Source organism: Lutzomyia longipalpis, chromosome 4 (assembly GCF_024334085.1).
Source record: "Lutzomyia longipalpis isolate SR_M1_2022 chromosome 4, ASM2433408v1".
In the NCBI taxonomy this organism is placed as follows: Eukaryota; Metazoa; Arthropoda; class Insecta; order Diptera; family Psychodidae; genus Lutzomyia; species Lutzomyia longipalpis.
The window spans coordinates 19,088,939-19,108,752 of NC_074710.1; the positions used below are offsets into that span (position 1 = coordinate 19,088,939).

Below are 19,814 nucleotides of genomic sequence, written 5' to 3' on the forward strand. Positions count from 1 at the left end.
GAAGGATTCCACCCCCGCGCGCATCCTCACACGTATATATAGTTCTATTTTCATTTCCTCTTTCGGTGCTCTCTCTTCGCTTTTTTTTGGTGCACCTTCCCCCATCTCCTCAAAGGATCAACCCCATCCCTGCAATCCTGCCATCCTGTGTGAATCGTTTGTCCCATGCCATCCGGAATCATGTCATTTATATCGCCTTCCATGCGCTCGTAAAACTCCTTCATATCGTCGTGGGGGCACAGAGAGAGAGACTAGGATGGAAATTTTCAATTTCCGCCCTCTCTCTGTGACCATACAGGGCTGGGAGAAAAGAATGCAAATTCATCCCTCTTCCGCCACATCTATTCTTATGCTAAATTTGTGGTCTTACTGTGCGGGAAAACTTGTTCAAATTAAAGACCAAAGACTTTGACCTCAATGAAGCTCCACTATTACCTACCTACCTACATAGCGAGGGAGCTTTTTCCGTGGTTTATACGACAAGAATTGCAAAGGGTCACAATGTGATTCTATTCCGAGTTGAGAAATTATGCAGCACATTGTCTGTTTTAGACAAACAATGCTGTGTGTGGGTGTAGCGAGGGGAGGGGGGTGTTGGAGGGACTCCTCGCCCGGTAGCAGCTTCTTTTGCAAATGCAATGTGAAGTGCAAAAGCTCCGCAAAAGACGATGATTTTCCCATTTTCCATGCAAGGTGTGGGGGTGGGTTGATTTTCAACTGCAATCATTTGTGAAAAACATTGTTCAGAACCACCTCAACCTCCCCCCCCCCCTCTTGCTCTTTCATCTCAGTCGTGATTTTAATTTTATCTCCCTTTAACGATCCTTTAGAAAGTTTGGAAAATAACTTTTCCTGCGACATCCGGAAGTAGGTTAAAGTTTTTGGGGTGAAATTAAGAGACGTTTGTGAGATTCATAGAGAAGAGTCTTTCTAAACTATAGGGTAGATTCTGATATAAATCTTTTCTTTTCTTTTCTTACAATTCGTCAGTTGTAAGAATTTTGGTTTTCTGAAGAAAAAAACTTACAGGATTTTGACATTTTATTTCAATCTTTTTTTGGAGGAAAATTACTTTTTTAGGCCTCTTCAGAGAACTTTCTGACTATTTTCCTGAATGACAAAAGCTTTGTTTTTCTTTTCTAGAACGATAATAGATCGATTTAAAAACACCCATCTGGCAAAATCTTACAGAAACTTTTCAGTTTTTTATCAAGATTTTATTTACCCCTATATCTAAAATACGAAAACGAAGATTTTTTTTCATTGTGCATTAATTTAAATTAGAATCAATTCTTGAAAAAAGATTTAGGAAGGGAGTAAACGTCTCCAAAAAGTTGTGTGGAATATAAAGAAAATATTAAAATAATTTCAAATCCTGTGATTTTTTCTTCAACGATTTTTTTTATTCTTGAAGAAGGATTTTTAAGAAAATTTATTTAATTCAACTTGAGTATTTTTTAATGATTTAAAAAATATTTGCCGTTAAAAACAAACGTCATCAAGTATTAAAATATGTAAAACTTTAATAAAGCAAGGCAAATTTTGTAAAAATATCATCAAAATGCATGGAATAAGGGTCAGATGTTACAAAGAACACGTAAAACGTTCTTTTTAAAAACATTTCTAACTTCTTTTAAATTAAATATGACATTAGCATAAGAAAAAAAGATTAACTAATGAAATTATATAGGTACAACTTTTGCAAAAAAAAATCGTCAAGAACTAAAGAAATTTATTTACCAACTAGGTAAATTTTCGCTTTGCTGGTTTTCTAGAGTTCGTAGAACAAGGTTAATAAAAAAATTTAAAAAAAAAGCTGATTATCCTTACCTTTCTTTCGTTAAAATATTTTTTTTTATTGAAAAAGTAGTCAATTTACTTTTATTGGTGTTTATAGTTTTATTGGAAAATCAACATTATCCAAAATAAAATTTTAAGTATAGTTAAATATAATTGAATGCTCAAAAAGCTTTAAAAGCTCTCCATCCTCTCCATATTTTACTGCAATTCCTTGTGAAATTACGAATGAAATGAAAGTAAAGTCACGCCACAATTAAACATTTCTCTTTTCATTAAAGACGTGAAAGATGTGTGTCAATGTTTCACTTAGAAGATTTTGAATCTTAGATATCGATCTTGAGGATCCAGACACCGACAGATTATGCTTTATGTTCTTAAAGAGATCGTCAGAAGAATAAAAAAAACTAATTAAAAAAAAAACTAAACGACGAAGTTTGCAAAATGAAGGTCAAAAGTGAATTAAAAGGGAAATTAAGATCAATAAATTACAATAAAGCTTTCAATTCTTGTCGTGAGAACTCAGGTAGAAAAAATTAAGAGAATAACTAGAAAAAACCAGTGGCAGCGCATTTATTAAACAACATAAGATATGCAAATGTTGTTTACAAAGAATTTTTGGAGGAAATAGTTTTTACCCGGACCCAGAGATTGTCACAAAAAGTAAGTTCTCAAGCACTTTTTTGCTCATAATCATCCAGAGATTCTTGTTGCGAGTATATATTTTCTTGAATTCTAATTTGGTGGGGACGAAGGAATAACAAATTAATGAAAATGAATAATCAGATTCACAGAAGATTAACAATTTGAGTTGAATAATAAATAATTTATTATTATTTATTACGCTTATTTTGCTATTTATGTAGATATATGAGTACAAGTTCAACCATTATTATCTGTGGATTTTCCACAAGTCAATGTACTCTCAGAGGCATAGCCGCATAATTACCCATTGAGAATACTTCAGCCAAAATTATACGTACGCCACTTTTGCTTTCATTACCACGTGCTGTCTGAAGTATCGAACAAAAACAAAATCTTCTCTCACAGGTCTGCTGGTTGCGCGTGGAAGGGGACTGGGGGGAGATTAGAATTGAATTAACTTGGGAATTTCCTCTGTCCTTTAGAGTCTCACACAACACAACACCCGGGTTCAAGTTCAATGCAAATGTAAACAATATGCGAAATTTTCAGCCATCAAAAGCACACCCAAAAGCTCCAATTGCTATGTATGTTATGCTAAATATCAATGGTATATGTTTCAAAGAAAGTTCCGCAACGGAAGGAATTGTTGTGGTCAGTGATGCGTGTAAGTTAGAAAAGAAGAAACGTTGAATTTCACACACATTGAGTCACACTGCACAGGTACGCCGCAGAGCTACATATATATTAATTACATCCGACCATACTTCAAGGCAATCAAGGTGTGGATTAGTCGTGAAATACACGGAAAACGTGTATTTCTTTCTCACACCTTCTTGCCCATAGTCTTCGTCATTTTCGCGTGTGGTGCTATATAAACCCCCCAAAACACTGAATTCTACCCAAAATTTACCAAAAATTCGCAGTGAAAACATCAAAATAGAGAATCACACCAAGTCTCAGAAAAGTTCTTTTCTTTGTAGAAGAAAAACAGCAGAAGCTGTTTTAACATTTTCTTTGCAATCATGAAGGTACTTTTGTGTCTCTGTGTTGCCATTGCGGTGGTGCAAAGTGTTCCAGTTCCAAAGGATGCAGCAAAGATAGAAGCTCCGGCCAAATTTGCACCAGTTGCGGTACGTTATTTTTGCAAAACACCCTCCTCTGTGAACATTCAGGGAATTCACATAAGAATGTAGGAAAATGCGTAATAGGACATAGTGCAAGCGTAAGATGGAAAATGTTTTATTTTGTGATTTTTTAAGTGGTTTAACGATGTTATTTAACTTTGAGTGAAATTCGTTAGTCAGATTCTTATGATTTCTTTAAAAAAAATTGAGTTTTCCGAAGAAAAACTTAAAAATTCTTAAGTTTTTATAAGTTTTCTTAAGATTTCTTTACAAAAGCTTATAAGATTTCCGAAGAAAAACTTAAGAATTCTAAAGTTTTCATAGGTTTTCAAATTTCTTTAAAAAAAATTGAGATTCCCGAAGAAAAACATAGGAATTCTTAAGTTTTCATAAGATTTCTTTACAAACGATCGAGATGTCAGAAAAAAAACTTGCGAATTCTTAAATTTGCTTAATCGAAACTTACGATTTCTTCAGTTAAGCTGAATGGGGCTAATTGTTTATTTTTCGATGATTTTTCTTGAACGTATTGGAACAAGAAATCATTAGAAAACTTATGAAAACTTTAGTCTTTCTTAAGAAATATAAGTCTGCCTGACTAGTGTACTTAAGCCTTTGTTAATAATTCTATTTTTAAAATTTTTAAAAAATTTTATTTTACGCTTACGCTGTTTTATTTATTGCCTACGTATTTTTGTAATGAATTAGACAGTGTATGCTTAAACGAGTAGGAATTTTCAATTTTTTACGCTTTTTATGCGTTCTTCTCTCTGCAACTTTATCGCGTAAAAAAAAACAGAAACATCTTATTCATTACGTTTACATTGTCTTATTCACTACAAAAATACGTCATAAATAACGTGGCGTAAGCGTAAACTTATTTTTTTTTAATTTTATTTGTTATTAAAAAAATACATTTAAATTTATAAAAAATAAAGGTTTTATTGTAATTAATTGCTTACAACAAAAAATCCTAATCCATTGAGATCCAATTAAAATTCTCTTTTGATTCTATCCGGAAGTGGCGTTTTAGAACTTATCCAGATTCTCATTTAAGTACTCATTTATAAATTTTTCTTTAGTTTTGCTTAAGTGTAAAAAAACATAACCTCAAAATGAAAAGGTTTTTCCGACTATATAGATGAGAAAATGAAAACAAAACTCTTCTTAGACAAGAACACTAAATCTAATCTACAGTTTTACTGAAACATTAAGAAAATAATCACGAATTCCTAATTTAAATAAAAATTTGAAAACTGTAATTTAAGGTTATGTTCTTTATTTTACTGTGTAAATAATTATTTTTACTTTTAAGATTTAATCCGTGAAAATTTATGAAAATATTTATCACATCGCTTCAGAAAACGTCAGAAATTTCCTTTTCTTACCCTTACTTTGGTCCTGTATTTAAGCATTTACTTACTTACGTTTTTATAATAATAATAATAATATGTTTATTCTCTCAAATCTTTGATTACAATATTATTTACATGTCCAGGCTTATTTATATTTATTTTACAAAGATTTGAGGTAAGTGTGGCAGGAGCAAAAGTATGCTCGTGTCGCCAACACTGAGTTCGACTCTACTCTTCTATCAATTTACATAAACAATAATTTCATTCAAATATTACTCTATCCTCTAAATTGCAAATCCTATGATAATAATGACACAATGAATTAATCCAGAAAAAAAAAAAATTTTTTTTTTCCCCCATACTACACCAGCAAACAGGTTCATAATTGATTCTCATATTCGATATCCGCGACAGAATTAATTATTCTTTTTTTACCATTCTCGGTCTTGCGCAAAAAAACTGTCCCATTGCGCATCCACACGTACTTCCACTTGTTCACTTTTGCTGCATCTCTCGCTGCGTTGAAAAGACTTCTCACTGAGCGGCTGACTCTCTCGGTGACCCTGATGCGTGATCCCGTTGATCCTCCAGAGTTGGAGGTTTTTTGACCAGCTCTATAGAACTCTCGCCAGCGGTTTAATACCATATCTCTCACTCTTTTGGAAGTAAAGCGAACAATTAGCAGCTCTCTCCCAACACCTCGCGGAGCAGATGATAGAGATGACGATGGTCCGGCCTTGGGTGGTTCAGCATTTTCTCTCTTTTTTATATAAGTGCACTGATCTAAGTCACGAATGTCAATTGGGCATTTCACGAACGTATTGATGTACTCCTGTACGACATCAAATTTACTCTCATCATTCCCCACGCACAACCCATGAATCTCAATGGCATTCATGTCACAACGTCTCTCAGACTCCAATTGCTCCTCCAGAATTTCCACTCGATCTTTTAGATCTTTATTCTCCTTGGTAAGATCATCCATTCGTTGATTTACTTCTTTGAAGGCATTCTCCATACTCTTTATACATTTCTCCATTGCGTCAAATCGAGCATCAAATTTAGCATCAAATTTATTAAAGCCAGCGCAGATTAATGCCTTTAATTCCTTGTATTCACTGCCCTGATCAGTATATGAGCTTTCGGGACGCTCAACCTCTGCCTTTTCCATCTCATTCTTTCTTTGATGTACATGACCATCAGCTCTCTCACTTTCTCTCATGAAGCTCTTTCGGCGAACCGTGCAGGAACGGCATCTCCAGGTGGATTTTTGAGCCGGAGACAGTGCCTTATAAGCCTCCAAATCCTGAATCGTCATCCCCTCGCAGGATGAGTGATGAAGCTGTCCACAAGTTCCACATTTAAGACAATCATTTGCAGCCCGTACAAAACCTTTGCTACACTTTGCACAAAGCGACATTCTCTTTTTGGCAGAGGACCGAAAAAATACGTGCACACACTGAGAGCGTTTGAGCCGAACTGAGAGCGTTTGAGCCGAACTGAGAGCGTTTGAGCCGAACTGAGAGCGTTTGAGCCGAACTGAGAGCGTTTGAGCCGAACTGAGAGCGTTTGAGCCGAACTGAGAGCGTTTGAGCCGAACTGAGAGCGTTTGAGCCGAACTGAGAGCGTTTGAGCCGAACTCAAGAGCGTTTGAGCCGAACTGTAAGGGACAATGTAAATTTTCTTCAACCCTTTCAAATTAAAATTTAAAATAAAAATAATAATTTATTACGTTACGTTACGTTAAATGGGGTCCAGAGACTTTCGTCTTCTGTGTACTGCGGTCCATGTAGGCCTATTGTGCATCCCCTTGATTAGTAATAAAATTAATTTTATTCCAATGCAGAAAACCGAGGACCATGCTGGTGAGGAAGAGGTTGATTTGCAGCCAGCGGAACAATTCTTCGGCGGCTGGGGAGGTGGATGGGGTGGCGGTAGCTCTGGTGGATGGGGAGGTAAGTTCACTGTTTCTGGCTCCATTTTTTAACCCTTTAATCCTCTTAAATTTTTTAGTGTAAAGAAATTATATTTTTCACCTAAAATCTTGTCTAAAATTCTCATCCCTTGATTCTTCTACAAAATTCAATCCTTTCTCAAAAAAAATCAACCCCTTGTCCGATTTTGCTCAACCCAGGAGCTATAGAAAGGGGATGATTGTAGCCACAGAGAGAGAGAGAGAAATTATTCATTGAGAAAAGCCCTGAGAAAATTTTCCTGTTGATTTTTCCTTCATTTTAATTTATTGATCCTCATTAATATGATGAATTTTCAATAAATTATTTTGCATTTATTTTTTCCCCCAGGTGGTGGTAGCTATGAGAGGGGCGGTTGGGGCGGCGGCGGTTGGGGAGGTGGAGGCTGGGGAGGTGACTATGGCGGTGGCTGGGGAGGCGGATATTCTGGCGGCAATGATTACTGGGGCTAAATTCATAAGCTAAATTCACTGTTGCAGACCCAATCAACCCCCTAAAGGACGAAGCTGAGGGGTTGAAAAAAAATCCTAAATCACAAAAAATGTATTTTTTAAGCAGCTTTAAATGACAAAGAGGTGGAGTTCCCAAAATGTGTGAGATACGCAAAGTTATTGTTTAAAAAAAATGCCACATGTAATTTTTTTCTCAATGAATAAACTATCAAGGACAATCTTTTAAAGAAGACAAAAAAAAATAACGAAAGAATTAGTCTCCAGACGTTGTTAGATTTTTGTTGTTGTAGTTGTTGAGTGTTTCTTTTACGACATAATTACCTAATATATGCGTCTCCAATCATGTGAGATTAATCAACATATTCTTGATTATTATTTGAGAATTTATTCAAGTTCTTTTAGCTTGGTTTTCGTCGTTTTCGTCACACTTTTTTGCTTTTTTTTCTTCGTCTTCACGTGATGTTTTCTTGTGAAGATACGACCTGTGTGGTGCTATATAGAAGCTTCTACTTGTGTTAAGTTTTCATCAAAAGTGTCTGGGGTAGTTCTTACCATTCGTTTGAATTCCGCAATATTAAAAATACATAGTTGCCTGACTCCCATTATGTACATGTACACTACCCGCGAAAAGTTTCCAGGCAAGGTTAAAATGCGATATTTTTGAAGGCAAAATTTAAATGGCTATATCTCCGGCTGTGGTCAACCGATTTTCAAAAATTTACCAGTTTTGGAAAGCTACATTTCTCACCTTTCCAAAACATGTAAATTTTTGAGAATCAGTCGCACCGTTATGTATTGACCGCTATTTTTGTAAACCTATATGGAAGAGCTTTTTTCCAAAATTTTACAATTTTAATTTTTGATCTGTTGCAAATCGGTCGCTATTGCACCGATTTTGAAGAATAGAGTATCGTTGGAAAGGTAATTTAATTCCCTTTCCAAAGCTGGTAAATTTTTGAAAATCGGTTGACCACAGCCGGAGATATAGCCATTTGAATTTTGCCTTCGAAAATATCGCATTTTAACCTTGCCCGGAAACTTTTCGCGGGTAGTGTAAGTTCTGACCAAACCTTCTACTATTTCATACGAAAGAGAGATTTGTGTTGGTAATAGAAGAAGTAAAGTTGAAATGGCCTCTTGCAGTGTGGAAGAGCATACTTTCGTATTTTATTCATTTGGTGAATTACAAGAAAATATTTAATTTTCCCTCCTTTCTGCCATATCTCATACTCAAAAGCTCCTTTTCCTGGAATGGGGAAAGTATTTCTCAGTATTTTCCAGAGAAATAAAGAGCAAGAGTAGAGCGCAGTGAGAGTCCTTTTGGCTTTGTTGGCCATCAGAAGAAGAGCTTTTTGCGGGGGAGGCAGGCAGGCCAAAAAAAAATGGAGAGAGTGGAATTTATATTAAGTACAACGATGCTCCATGGAAATTGTGGTAAAAACACCGCAATGTTGCATGAAGAATCTCAACTGAGAGTGAGAAATAATAATAATAAAGGAATAAATTTTGTAACATTGCAAATTATGGCAAGAGCAATTTTCCTCATGAAAAATTCAACCCCCAAACCACCCCCACATTGGACCTCAATGGGTAAATACGGGTGATTTCTGTTTGTCGGCAGTGGAGACTTGAATAATTTAGCATGGACTGAGAGTGTGCCGCTGAAATTTTATATCTGACACAGAAGGTTGCGGAATATTTACCCCCGAGATGGCTTTCCCCAGGTGAAATGTCTCGGATGGTGTGTTCCATCCTCTTCTCCTTCGACGGAAGAAATGTAATTTACTGATAAAATCACACAAATATTTGCAACCAACACGGCCTTTTTCCTTCTCCTCACTTCACTCTTTGACGGCGCAAATGCCAAAACTGAGTGCTGTAACCCACTGGTCGTTGAAATTTTCACAAGAAATTCATCAATTAAGTCACACCACTCATGTCTTCTACTTACCTGCGAGGAATTACAGGAAAAAAGCCAAGGGAGGGTGGCTAAATGCGGGGGAGATGAAACACAAGAAAGCTCTCTTGAGAAAATTGAAATATTATTCCAACTACATACCTACATAGGTATACATATCTACATACATATAAAATTTTAAACTTAATTGTAAGTACTTCCAAGCACTCCAAGAATCATCCAACAGCATTACGCAGACGAATAATCTCGGGGAAATTCACATGAGAACGTAATAGAATACGTAAATACGTAGTAGGGAGAAGGGACGTGCTTGAAAAGGAGTTTATTCGTTTTTTTTAACTTTCCGAAAATTTCCCGGAAAACTTAAAACGGATTTGTAAATTCTTGATGGAAATTCGCAAATGCTTTTGTAGGAGTAATGTGTTCCCAGGAGGGGAATTTCTATGATTTTTCGAACAGCAGCCGTTTGGATGTTAATTTTTTTATTGGTTACTGTGCGTCTCTTTCCATGGAAAAAAAAGGAGGAAAATTGAGAAAAATCTAGTGAAAACTTTCCAATCCGGTAATTATTGTTTCTTCCCATAAGTGCTGTTTTTGTATTTCAACTAGAAATATAATTAATTTTTATTGTTTTTAAATTAATTTAGATGTAAAATGCCAGAGAAGCAAAAGGAGATTGTGGACAAGGGTTCAAATAATTGACAAACTGTAAGTTACACTCAGAAAAATTCATGTTCTTAAAAATTAAAACTAAAAATTGTAAATTCTTGTCACAATTGTTGAAAATAAATCTCTCTCCTCTTTAGTACCACTAAGCCTCACTTCCAGATCTGACAGTTTTTGCGCACTGAAGAATGGATTTCTAGGCGAATCCCTGCGGCAGGAGACTGGTAGAATGTTCTGGGGCTGTATTCTCTAAAAGTGAAAAACTCTCATGATAAACTCCCAAGGCTTTTTGCAGGGTAAAAGTGAGGAAAACTTCACGTGGGAATGATCCTCTAAGAAAAATAATGCATCTATGATAAACTCCCGTAAGATTTTCCCGGTTTTCACGTTTCTTTTAAAAGCTAAAACCTTTAGGAGTTTATCACGGGAGTTTTTCCCTCTTAGAGAATTCATGCCCTGGATAGGTTTTAACTACAAGTTTTGAACTTGACTAACTCTATATTTTTAGAAACAAAATAATTTCACAGAAAGAATAATTCACGTGTCAATTCGAATAGAAGGATTTAACACAAGAACTTTAAAATAAACTTCCGCTACCCAACAAAATAAAATGAAAAACTCCGAGGAGTTTCCTCGGACATTAATTAAATTTCTCAAACAAATTTTTATAATTCTTTAATTCAAATACATCGCTAAAATACCACCGAACTCATACAGAAATAAATAGAGGGAGAATTTTAATTACTTACAAGAGTTATATGAAATTTTTTTACTCACCTGTACTTCTTTTACTTTCCCTAAAAGTGAGATCCACTTATGACTATTTTTCTTGTTGATCCAGCAATAAAAAGCATTTTCCCCTCAATCAGCTATATAGTCAAGAATTCAGTCGTGTTTGCAATATTACTGTTGTACGTAATAATGCATTAAGGAATGGAGGAGAGTCAATAAATGTAATATTGATGAAAATGGATTTGGTTGGAGCTTATATGCCATTGGAATTTGGGGAGAGACAATATCTGGGTGAGATTAAATTTATATCTGATCATGAAGCTTCTTCATTCATATGGGGTAGAATTAGAGGGGATGTGGGCGGAAGGGGATGAAATTATTGTTTGACGATAGGCTGGGTGCGATGGAAGAGCTAAAGCACTCACCACCTTTACCCACGGAACGCCGATTGAATCTCAAATCACTTAAGGGTGGTATATAATCGATCAATTGTGATTACCCCCAGCGCGAACAAAGCCATCTTCTCACCATGATTCCATTATCGATGGGTTTGGGGTGGATGCTGTGCGCTATATATACCTTGTGGTCGCCTCGAAATCTTGTCGAGATAATGCAGCTTAACACGGTGGATGATTCAAGTGGTTTCTCCCAGTCGCCCCTCTGGGGATGGAAGAAGAAGAGCTTCTGGGAGTTTTAGGGGGTTAGAGTGGTTGGTGGTGAAGTGGAAAGCACCCTCAGGGGATCCAATCCAAGAGGGAGAGAGAGAACATCCACATACGCAGATTCACGCTGGGTTTTGTACAAAAGACATGATCTCTTGGTGTGGCGGAGATCCCATCAATTTCATTATTGCAAAACTCACTCACAATTTGATGTGGGGTCGATCAACACCCACCCACACCCTTTTAACAAACATGCCTGCCGTACACATTGAGCTTTCCATCCGAGGAAGAAGCATACAGAGAAAATCCACAGTATGGGGTCGTTGCAGAAGACACACATATTCAGCGAGAAATCTCCCATATCGCAGTTATAACATGGATTAAAGCTCAATCCATGGAATTATGCATTGCATGGAAAAGCTCATATGTGGAGTTGTGTCCTGCTGTGCTTCTGACATTTCCTCAATCCCCAAAAGGCTCATAACTTGTACGTTACACAAACCCACAATCTCCTTGTCGTCAAAATAAGAGAAGTCCTTCCCTTTTGCCCCTACAGAAGGTTTTCTTTTAATATTTCCCCCATTTCCCCCAAAAGACCCTCAATCTTCATTAATTAATCAATTTCTCGTGTCATTGATTTTTTTTTCTTCTCCAGAACTCGACACTTTTCTTTCTCTCAAAGCTTCATGAGAAATCTTTCTTCAACACCTGTCACGAACTTTCATCAATCCATTTACTAGATAGAGGAGAATAAGAGATTTTTACAGAGAATTATTTATCTGGGAATTCTCTTTTTTTTCCACCGAGAAGAGAGAAAGTTTCATTTATTTCCTGAAGGATTCTTTCTGGAATTAAAATTCTTAATAATGATTTTTTCGCACTAAAAGCTTTAAGCGCTTAACTCTTGGAGGATTTTGTTGGCCAATTCGACTTTTTTTCAATCGCCACAGAATTAAGATACTTGGTGTTGGTCACGAAGTGGAACACCAACTAATTTATTTAACTTATCGTAATAAATTCTACATCTGTGTAAAGTGTAAAGAGAATTAACGTTTGACGTTTCTTTTGATGTTTCATTAGTAACATTTGACATTTCTTTTCCCACTTTATCTGCAACATGAAAAAGCGACAATTTTTTTTACAGTTTAACTATTTTTTTCTAACGTTTGTTATATCTTTTCTATCGTTTGATATTTCTGTACCCACGTTTGACGTTTCTCATTTATTGAATAAAATTTTTTTGTATTTTTTGACGTTTATGTTTCTAACGTTGAATGTTTTTTGTTAACATTTGACGTTTCTTTTCATGCCGTAATTTTTTTTTAACGTTTGACATAAATCATTATATCTTTTCACAAAGACAGATTCTTCTTCTTATTCATTACAATTCATTTGAAATTTATTTTTTTTACGCGTAATTGAAATAAATTTCTTTTTAAAGGCCGAACTTTGGTGCAAAGAGAGTTTAAAAAAACACCCCGCGTATCTCAAAACACTCCTTCTTACGGTATAAAATTTAGTTAAAACAATTTTTAAAATATTTCTTTTATTTTTATTTTTTTTTAATATATCAAGCAGATTTATAATCATTATTACTTTTGAGCATTTCAAACATCTTTGTGGCATACTTCTCAATTTCTCTCTTCTTGTGCTTCCCCGTGGATGTCACCTGGATATCATCAACAAAGTAAATACCTCCACGAAGTTTATGACTATCAGGGAGGTTCTTTGCAACAATTTCATAAATATCATTTGCACTGATTGTAAAGTTCTTCCTTCGTGCAACAACGGCAGCCGGAAGTTGGTAGCATGTTGCATCGGAAATACCCACAACTGTCGCATCGCGCACACCGGGAAGGGTCTTGATGACTTTTTCAATTTCTGAACATGACACGTGGGACATGAAGTATTTAATGAGATCCTTGCACCTTCCAACAATGTGCAAGAACCCATCGTGGCTGTAGAAGCCAAGATCTCCCGTACGGAAGAATCCGTCATTTGTAAAAGAATTCTTTGTTGCTTCGGGATTTTCAATGTATTCCTAAAAGAGTTAAAAATGTTCTAAATTAGTTCTTATTCAATTTTTTAAAAGTCTAAGGTTAAATCTAATTTGCGTTAACAAAGTTTCTAAAGAAGACGCAATGAGGCTAAAAGAATCTACAAGCAACAAATTTATCTTAAGTGAAGTAAAACTAACAATCATTTGATGAGGAGTTCGGAAGCAGAGCTCTCCAGTCTCTCCTGGTCCTAGCCTGTCTCCATTCTCAGCTATGACGACACTTTCATTCCCAGGTGCCAAAATCCCAACACAAACTTTCTTTGGTGGCTCATACAGGTAGTTTGCAATTGAACCAAGTTCAGACATTCCATAGGCAATGAACAGCTTCCCATGCAGAGCGTAGATCCCTAATTTCCTTACCAGATCATCTGTTGTAAGACTCCCAATACACAGGATAGTTCTCAAGGATAAAAAACTCTTTGGAGTAATTCTTGTGGACTCAAGAGCACTGTTGAGGTAGATTGGGGATATCAAGGTGTGCGTAACTTTATACTTTTCAACAATATTAACGTAGATTTCAGGACTAAAGGGAGCCGTTGTTATAACCCGAACAACTCCTGATAGCAGGCATGTTAGAAGATTAACAAAGAAAAGGGACCTAAAAAGACGAATTTCGTTTAATTAGGAACAATTTCTTAGAGCAAAGAATGAATTAATACCAAAAAGGTGGACAAAAGCTGAAGAAAACGTGAGAAGGATCGGAATTTATGTCCGTAAACCAATGCCGGCGTATTGCAGAATGATATGGCAGAGCTACAGCCTTAGGTGATCCAGTTGTTCCAGATGAGCAAACAATTATTTGGTATTTAGATTCAATATCCTTTAGAGATTCTTCATAGATTTTCCTTGAAAATTAATAAGAAATTAGGGAAATTATTAAAAAATCAAAACTAAGAGCAGAATAAACGTTTTAGTTGGAACGGTTGTTCATGCTCGATAAAATAACTAAGAAAAGTTCTTTTTAGGCTGTATAAGATGTTCTATCGATTTCTGAGAATTCTTTTTGGGTAAAAAAATATGAGAAATATCCAGGAAATAGATTATTTAACTTAAAAGTTGATTTTTTTTATTTTTCTTACAGACAGCAAAATGGATCAAATATTGCTCAAACGTTGAGTACAATACACAATAGCATTTAAAAGCAATGCTGTGGCAAATTGTTAAACGTGATAAAAATATGCAAAATATTTTCTTTGGATGTACTTCAATATCACTGAAGAAGGAAAATTGAAAATGAGGAAAAATCGGATAATCTATTGAGATAAAATAAAAATTGGACGTTTTGATTGATTTTTTTGTTTCAATTTTCAAGTTCTGCTAATTTTTATTCAATTTCAAACACTGCAGTCTATTCAGTATTTAGCAGTAGAAAAAAAATTCCGGGAAATAAGAAGTTTGAGGAAATATATAGCAATATTTGGGTAATGTTTGCATGATATTTGATCAATATTTGTTCAATGATTGATCACAAATTTCACTTACCGATTTTATTCAAAAATGAAGGAATAACTATCAAATTTTAGTTCATATTTTTGATATTTTCAAATCAAGGATTTGATGAATATTTCATTGATCAATGTTGTAACAAATATTGCTCAAATGTGTTATTGAGTGACCCAATTGTAATTTCGTCTGTGTGTGAACCTAACACAGTAAACAGGGTCAATTTTTCAATAAATCAAGTGCATGATTGAGCAAAGTTGCATCAAAATTTGATCAAATATTTTAAATGACAAACACGGAGTCAAATTCTTGACAATTTTGAGGCAATATCTGCTCAAAAAGTACCAATTCCGTGCCAATTTTGTATCAATTTTAATTCAACGACGTTTTTTGTCGTTATAACGTTCATAAGCTAATTGAATACTCACTTTTTCATGTCATCTGAATCACCTTCCTGCATTAATTCCTCAATATTAACATCACCACTCATATCATTACCAATTACTACAATATCTGCGGAACTTTGAAGTCTCTTCAGTATTTTATGCGCAACATAGACCATGTCGTCGTCACAAAAAATAAATTTGGGTTTTGTAATTCGGAAAATGGAATAAATTTCATCTGAAAGGAATATTTTTGAATGAGAATAAAATTCCTTTAATCCCGTAATTCATCACACCTTCATTCTGCGTAACATCCAATGCGTTTATTGGTAAATCAAGGTAGAAACAGGCAATTAGAGCTGTCGTCAGGTAACTTCCATTTCGAGCTACAAATCCCACAACATCCCCCTGTTTGGCACCCCTCTGATGCAGCCCCACAGCAATCTTCTCGGCATCTGAAGCAATCTCACGGTTGGTCATTCGAACGCCACTATCATCACTAATTTGAATAACTTTCGGTGAATGGCGATTAAGGACTTCCAGAATAATTCGTCCTAAGTTTGCTTTCTCACTGAACATCCAAGTATGTTCCGTAGGACTCCGCCATATTTTCTCTTCAGCAAAATACTTTGTAACCGACATCTCAACTCATGGAATTTATCTTGAAGACTGAAAAATTCGTGGATAATTCTTTTGTTTTTAAATTAGGATGGAAAAGAGGAGAAGATATCTTATCAAAAAAAAACATCAACTTTGAGGGAAATGACCTTCTAGGCCACCGAAAAGAGTCAAAATGATTTTGCAAGAACGTAGTTTCGTCTGTGTTTATTATTTAAATTCCACATCTTGAGCTTTTAATAATGCATAAACGCGATGATTTTATTTTTATAAATTCATTTTTAGATTTCTACATTAACCCACATCATGCTAATAAAATAATTGATTTGAAGAAAATAATTGTCAATGATTGTGCATATAAATTCGCTAATAAAAGGGACCTTCACTTTGGAGTGTAAACAACTAGAAAGTATGTATTTGCGTAAAGAATATAACCTTAATATATAATTTTTCAAATACTTAGAAGGCTGACGTGAATATAAGATTGAGAAAAAAGAGGAATTTCTGGAATCCTCCCTCCGGTGAGCGTCGATTAATATTAATTCTGCAAATAAAACATTCGAATTTCCAGAGCTTTCGACACTGCCTGTCATCCTCAATTCCTTTTTTTCTTAATAATATAATTTTTCGGTCAATACACTAAGAAGACTTAAAAAAAACTTTAAAACCTCTTCAAAGCTGAACGAAGGATGAATAAGGACATTTAAGACTTGAAATTAACCCTTTTCCTGTTTAGATTTCTTACTTACGTAGTTTCTTTCACACATTCTAATGTGAATTCCCCCTAATAATTCTTCATAGAAGGATAGTAAAGCTGCGTGTAAGCATCCGGCGAATTTCATTCCATTCTAATTATTTCAAATTACCAAACATTTTAAATAGGTGTATTAGCATAGGTTATGAAATATGATGAAAAAATGCGTGCTTAGAGAAGAGCTTAAAACTCACAGTCATGAACGAATCTATTTGCAAATAAATAAACAGAAGACGATTATCGTGAGAGATGATGATGGATGGGTATAAGATAAGAACATCGGTGTTACCTTCTATAAGGTTAATGACTCTTGCAACATTTATGCAAATAGTGGGTGGAAGGAAAAGAGAGTAAAGTTAAAAATTCTTTATTAATCATTACTTTTATACTTTTTCTTGTAATTAAAATGATAAAAATTCAATAATTTTTATTTTTAAGGTTTATTTTGTCAAATATGGTACAAATTTTAAAGTCTTATCATGCATGAAATTCACTACTAAATCTGGTTTAAACTGTTTCTTAAACCAAGTTCAGAATTTTAAAACAAAATTGTAATGTCTGTAGCCGAATTAAGGTTTTTAAGGTGAGGCTTTAAAGGTTTTTAATGTTAGATCCGACTAAATCGGAACTGAATACATTTTTATACACACTTTTACCAATTTAGCCCGTTTAGCTTGTTTAACCCAATTTGCCTGACCAAATGTAAAAGTCTAAAAAGATTTATTTAAAAAAAAAATTTAAAAACTTTTTTTAAAATCCTTGACTTAGCATCAAAAACTTAAGCCTTGTTCAAGAAATTTAGGTCTAATTTAAGAAAACCAAAACTTAGTTTAAGGTTTACTAATTCCTTAACCTTTAACTCAGGTTAAGCTGAAACAGCTTTGGGCAAACTTGAAAAACTTAGTCCAAGAATTAAAAAAAAACTTAGGCCTACTTCAAGAAAACCAAAACCTGATTTAGGAAACTGAAACCTAGTTGATGAAGACAAAAAATTGTTTAAAAAACTTAGCCATAGCCTTAAAAATTTAAGTTTTGCCTAAAAGTCTTAGGCCTAATTATCAAATTTTTAAAAATCTTGCAGCTAAAAGAACGTTGGTCTAATCTTGAGTCTGATTTAAGGAACTTAAACTGTGCTTAGTAATTATTCATTAATATTGATTTTTTTTTAAAACTCAACTTCTATGTACTGTTTAAAACAAAAATGAAAATTTTCATTTAAAGGGCGTTTCTTTTACTTCCCTCCTATATTTAATTTCTCATACATTTCCCTGCAGGGCATGATGGTATGATATTAATTAAAGAAAAAGGGGTTGTGCAACATAGATTTAATTTACATAGAAGCCCCCGTAGCAGGTGAAATTGTCATTTATTCACCTTCAGGCCATCCTCCGGCTCTGCTCTGCTCATACAACAAACAACAGAGCGGGAAAAGAGCTTCGTGTATGGTGTGTTAGTCAATCTCTCGAGAACATATTCATATTTCTTCCCTCGGCACTTGTGCAAATTAGCCCTCTCTCGTTATTTTCGGGGAAAATTCTCTGCCGTGTTGCGCTGCCGGAAATTGCGTACCGCCTCCTAAATGGGCCTCCATGGCGGCTTATTTTTTCTATAATAAATGACCATTTTCCCCCTGGGTCGTGCGGAATAACCCGCGAAATTTTACCTCTTCGCTACACCACGCGCTAAAAGTCTGTCTGTCCCATCAATTCAGCCCCGCAGCCACGTGGTGGGAAATGGGAGAGTCCTTTAGCACCGGCACAGGAGGGAGTTTGAATTATTAAAATTCAATATCTGCACCCTCATGAATTTCTCATGGCGCATTTATCTGATGTGGGTGAAATTAATTACAAGGAAAAATCTGAACTCATCATTGCTAATTTGCCGACAAGAAAGCTCGCGCGCGTGGGAGGAACTGTTCCCCCTTTTTTCTGAAAATCTCTCTGGCGCGCTCTGAAATTCAATAAGGACTTTGTTTAAAATTTCACTTCATACACAATCCGGGCCGAAACTTTCTTTTCCTTTGATGGTACCAACAAGGAAAAAGACCTCGCGGGATTGCATCACAACAAAGCTAAAGGTAGGTACAAACTTATTTCCATCAATAAACCCCCTCTCTCTCTCATTCTCTCAGTTAGCAAAGTAAATTCTTGACTGAGAGTTTCTGGTAAGAAAAAACATCCGATTTTCTCTCCAATAAATTCACGTATAGGGGTAACTGGGGTAAAATGGTGAATCGGGAAAAAATTAAATTCAATATCTCATGAAATACTTTGTCCTAATCATTCGTATTCAGTTAACAGGTGCTTCTTACACCTCTTAATAATCCCAGAAAGCTTTAGACATGTAAAACGAATAGGTACTTTGGATTTTATTGAGGAAAATAATTTTAGGATGTCTAAAGTTACTTTTACCACGTTACCATATTTCAATTCTTACCATCTTATTCTGTTTAATAAATTATGAAAATGCATTTTTTTAATAAAGCAATTATTGCTGAACACAAACCTATTCTGATTTTTCCCACAAATTTTCCGAGTTTTCTATTATAAAGTTTTCACTAAAAGGTAGCACTTGGGGCAAGACGGTGAATATTTTTTGGGGTAAAATGGTGAAAAATTTGCCTCCTTCCACTCATATAGTGTTTTCTCTTTCTACCCTCTATTTTTCTATTGACGCGTAATTGAATAATCGCCCAAAATTTTCGCCCTACAAAATCAATGTTTTTATTCCATTCAATTCTTCACAGATAATATATATTAGGGAGATTTGGTAATATAAATAATTAATTAACTCGAAATAATGTTTTTTTCCTATTTTTTCTTAAAAAAAATTTTGCTTGTTAAATAAATTATCATATTGATTTTGCTACCAAAGTAGCTACGAGTATTGAATTCCTTGTCAGCTGGGTTTTTGTTGCACACAGATCTGACGGGAAGTTGTAGAAAACAAACAAATGGAGGTGCTTTTACAAAAACTTTGTGTTTTATCAATTTTATAGAACTAAAAAGTGAATAATCATTACGATATGAAGTGAAATCTCTAAATCGAAACAGGTAAGTTTATCCCAATGCAAATCAATAACCTCTCAGACATGGATTTTCAAAGAAAAACGCATTTGAAATTCATTCACCATTTTACCCCAGGATTTTTGGAACAGGCAAATGTGGAAGGGTTTGGAAAATGGCCTGAAAAAGCATTTTCCCGTTAAGATAGAGAAAAATCGTCTGAGGCAA

General features: G+C 34.9%; 2 protein-coding genes across 2 annotated transcripts; one reads left to right on the forward strand and one right to left on the reverse strand.

Moving 5' to 3' along the window:
• The first annotated feature begins 3,219 nt into the window (after positions 1-3,219).
• LOC129796681 (neuropeptide-like protein 32) lies at positions 3,220-7,588 on the forward strand. The gene is made up of 3 exons (XM_055838803.1): positions 3,220-3,572; positions 6,768-6,876; positions 7,225-7,588. The coding sequence occupies exons 1-3, from the start codon at positions 3,465-3,467 to the stop codon at positions 7,344-7,346; spliced, it is 339 nt and encodes a 112-aa protein (XP_055694778.1). The 5' UTR covers positions 3,220-3,464; the 3' UTR covers positions 7,347-7,588.
• Positions 7,589-12,853: 5,265 nt separating this feature from the next.
• LOC129796693 (uncharacterized) lies at positions 12,854-15,880 on the reverse strand. Its single transcript, XM_055838815.1, has 5 exons — positions 15,506-15,880; positions 15,255-15,447; positions 14,043-14,228; positions 13,522-13,981; positions 12,854-13,365 (listed from the first exon to the last, which is right to left on the reverse strand). The coding sequence occupies exons 1-5, from the start codon at positions 15,849-15,851 to the stop codon at positions 12,895-12,897; spliced, it is 1,656 nt and encodes a 551-aa protein (XP_055694790.1). The 5' UTR covers positions 15,852-15,880; the 3' UTR covers positions 12,854-12,894.
• Positions 15,881-19,814: the final 3,934 nt, after the last annotated feature.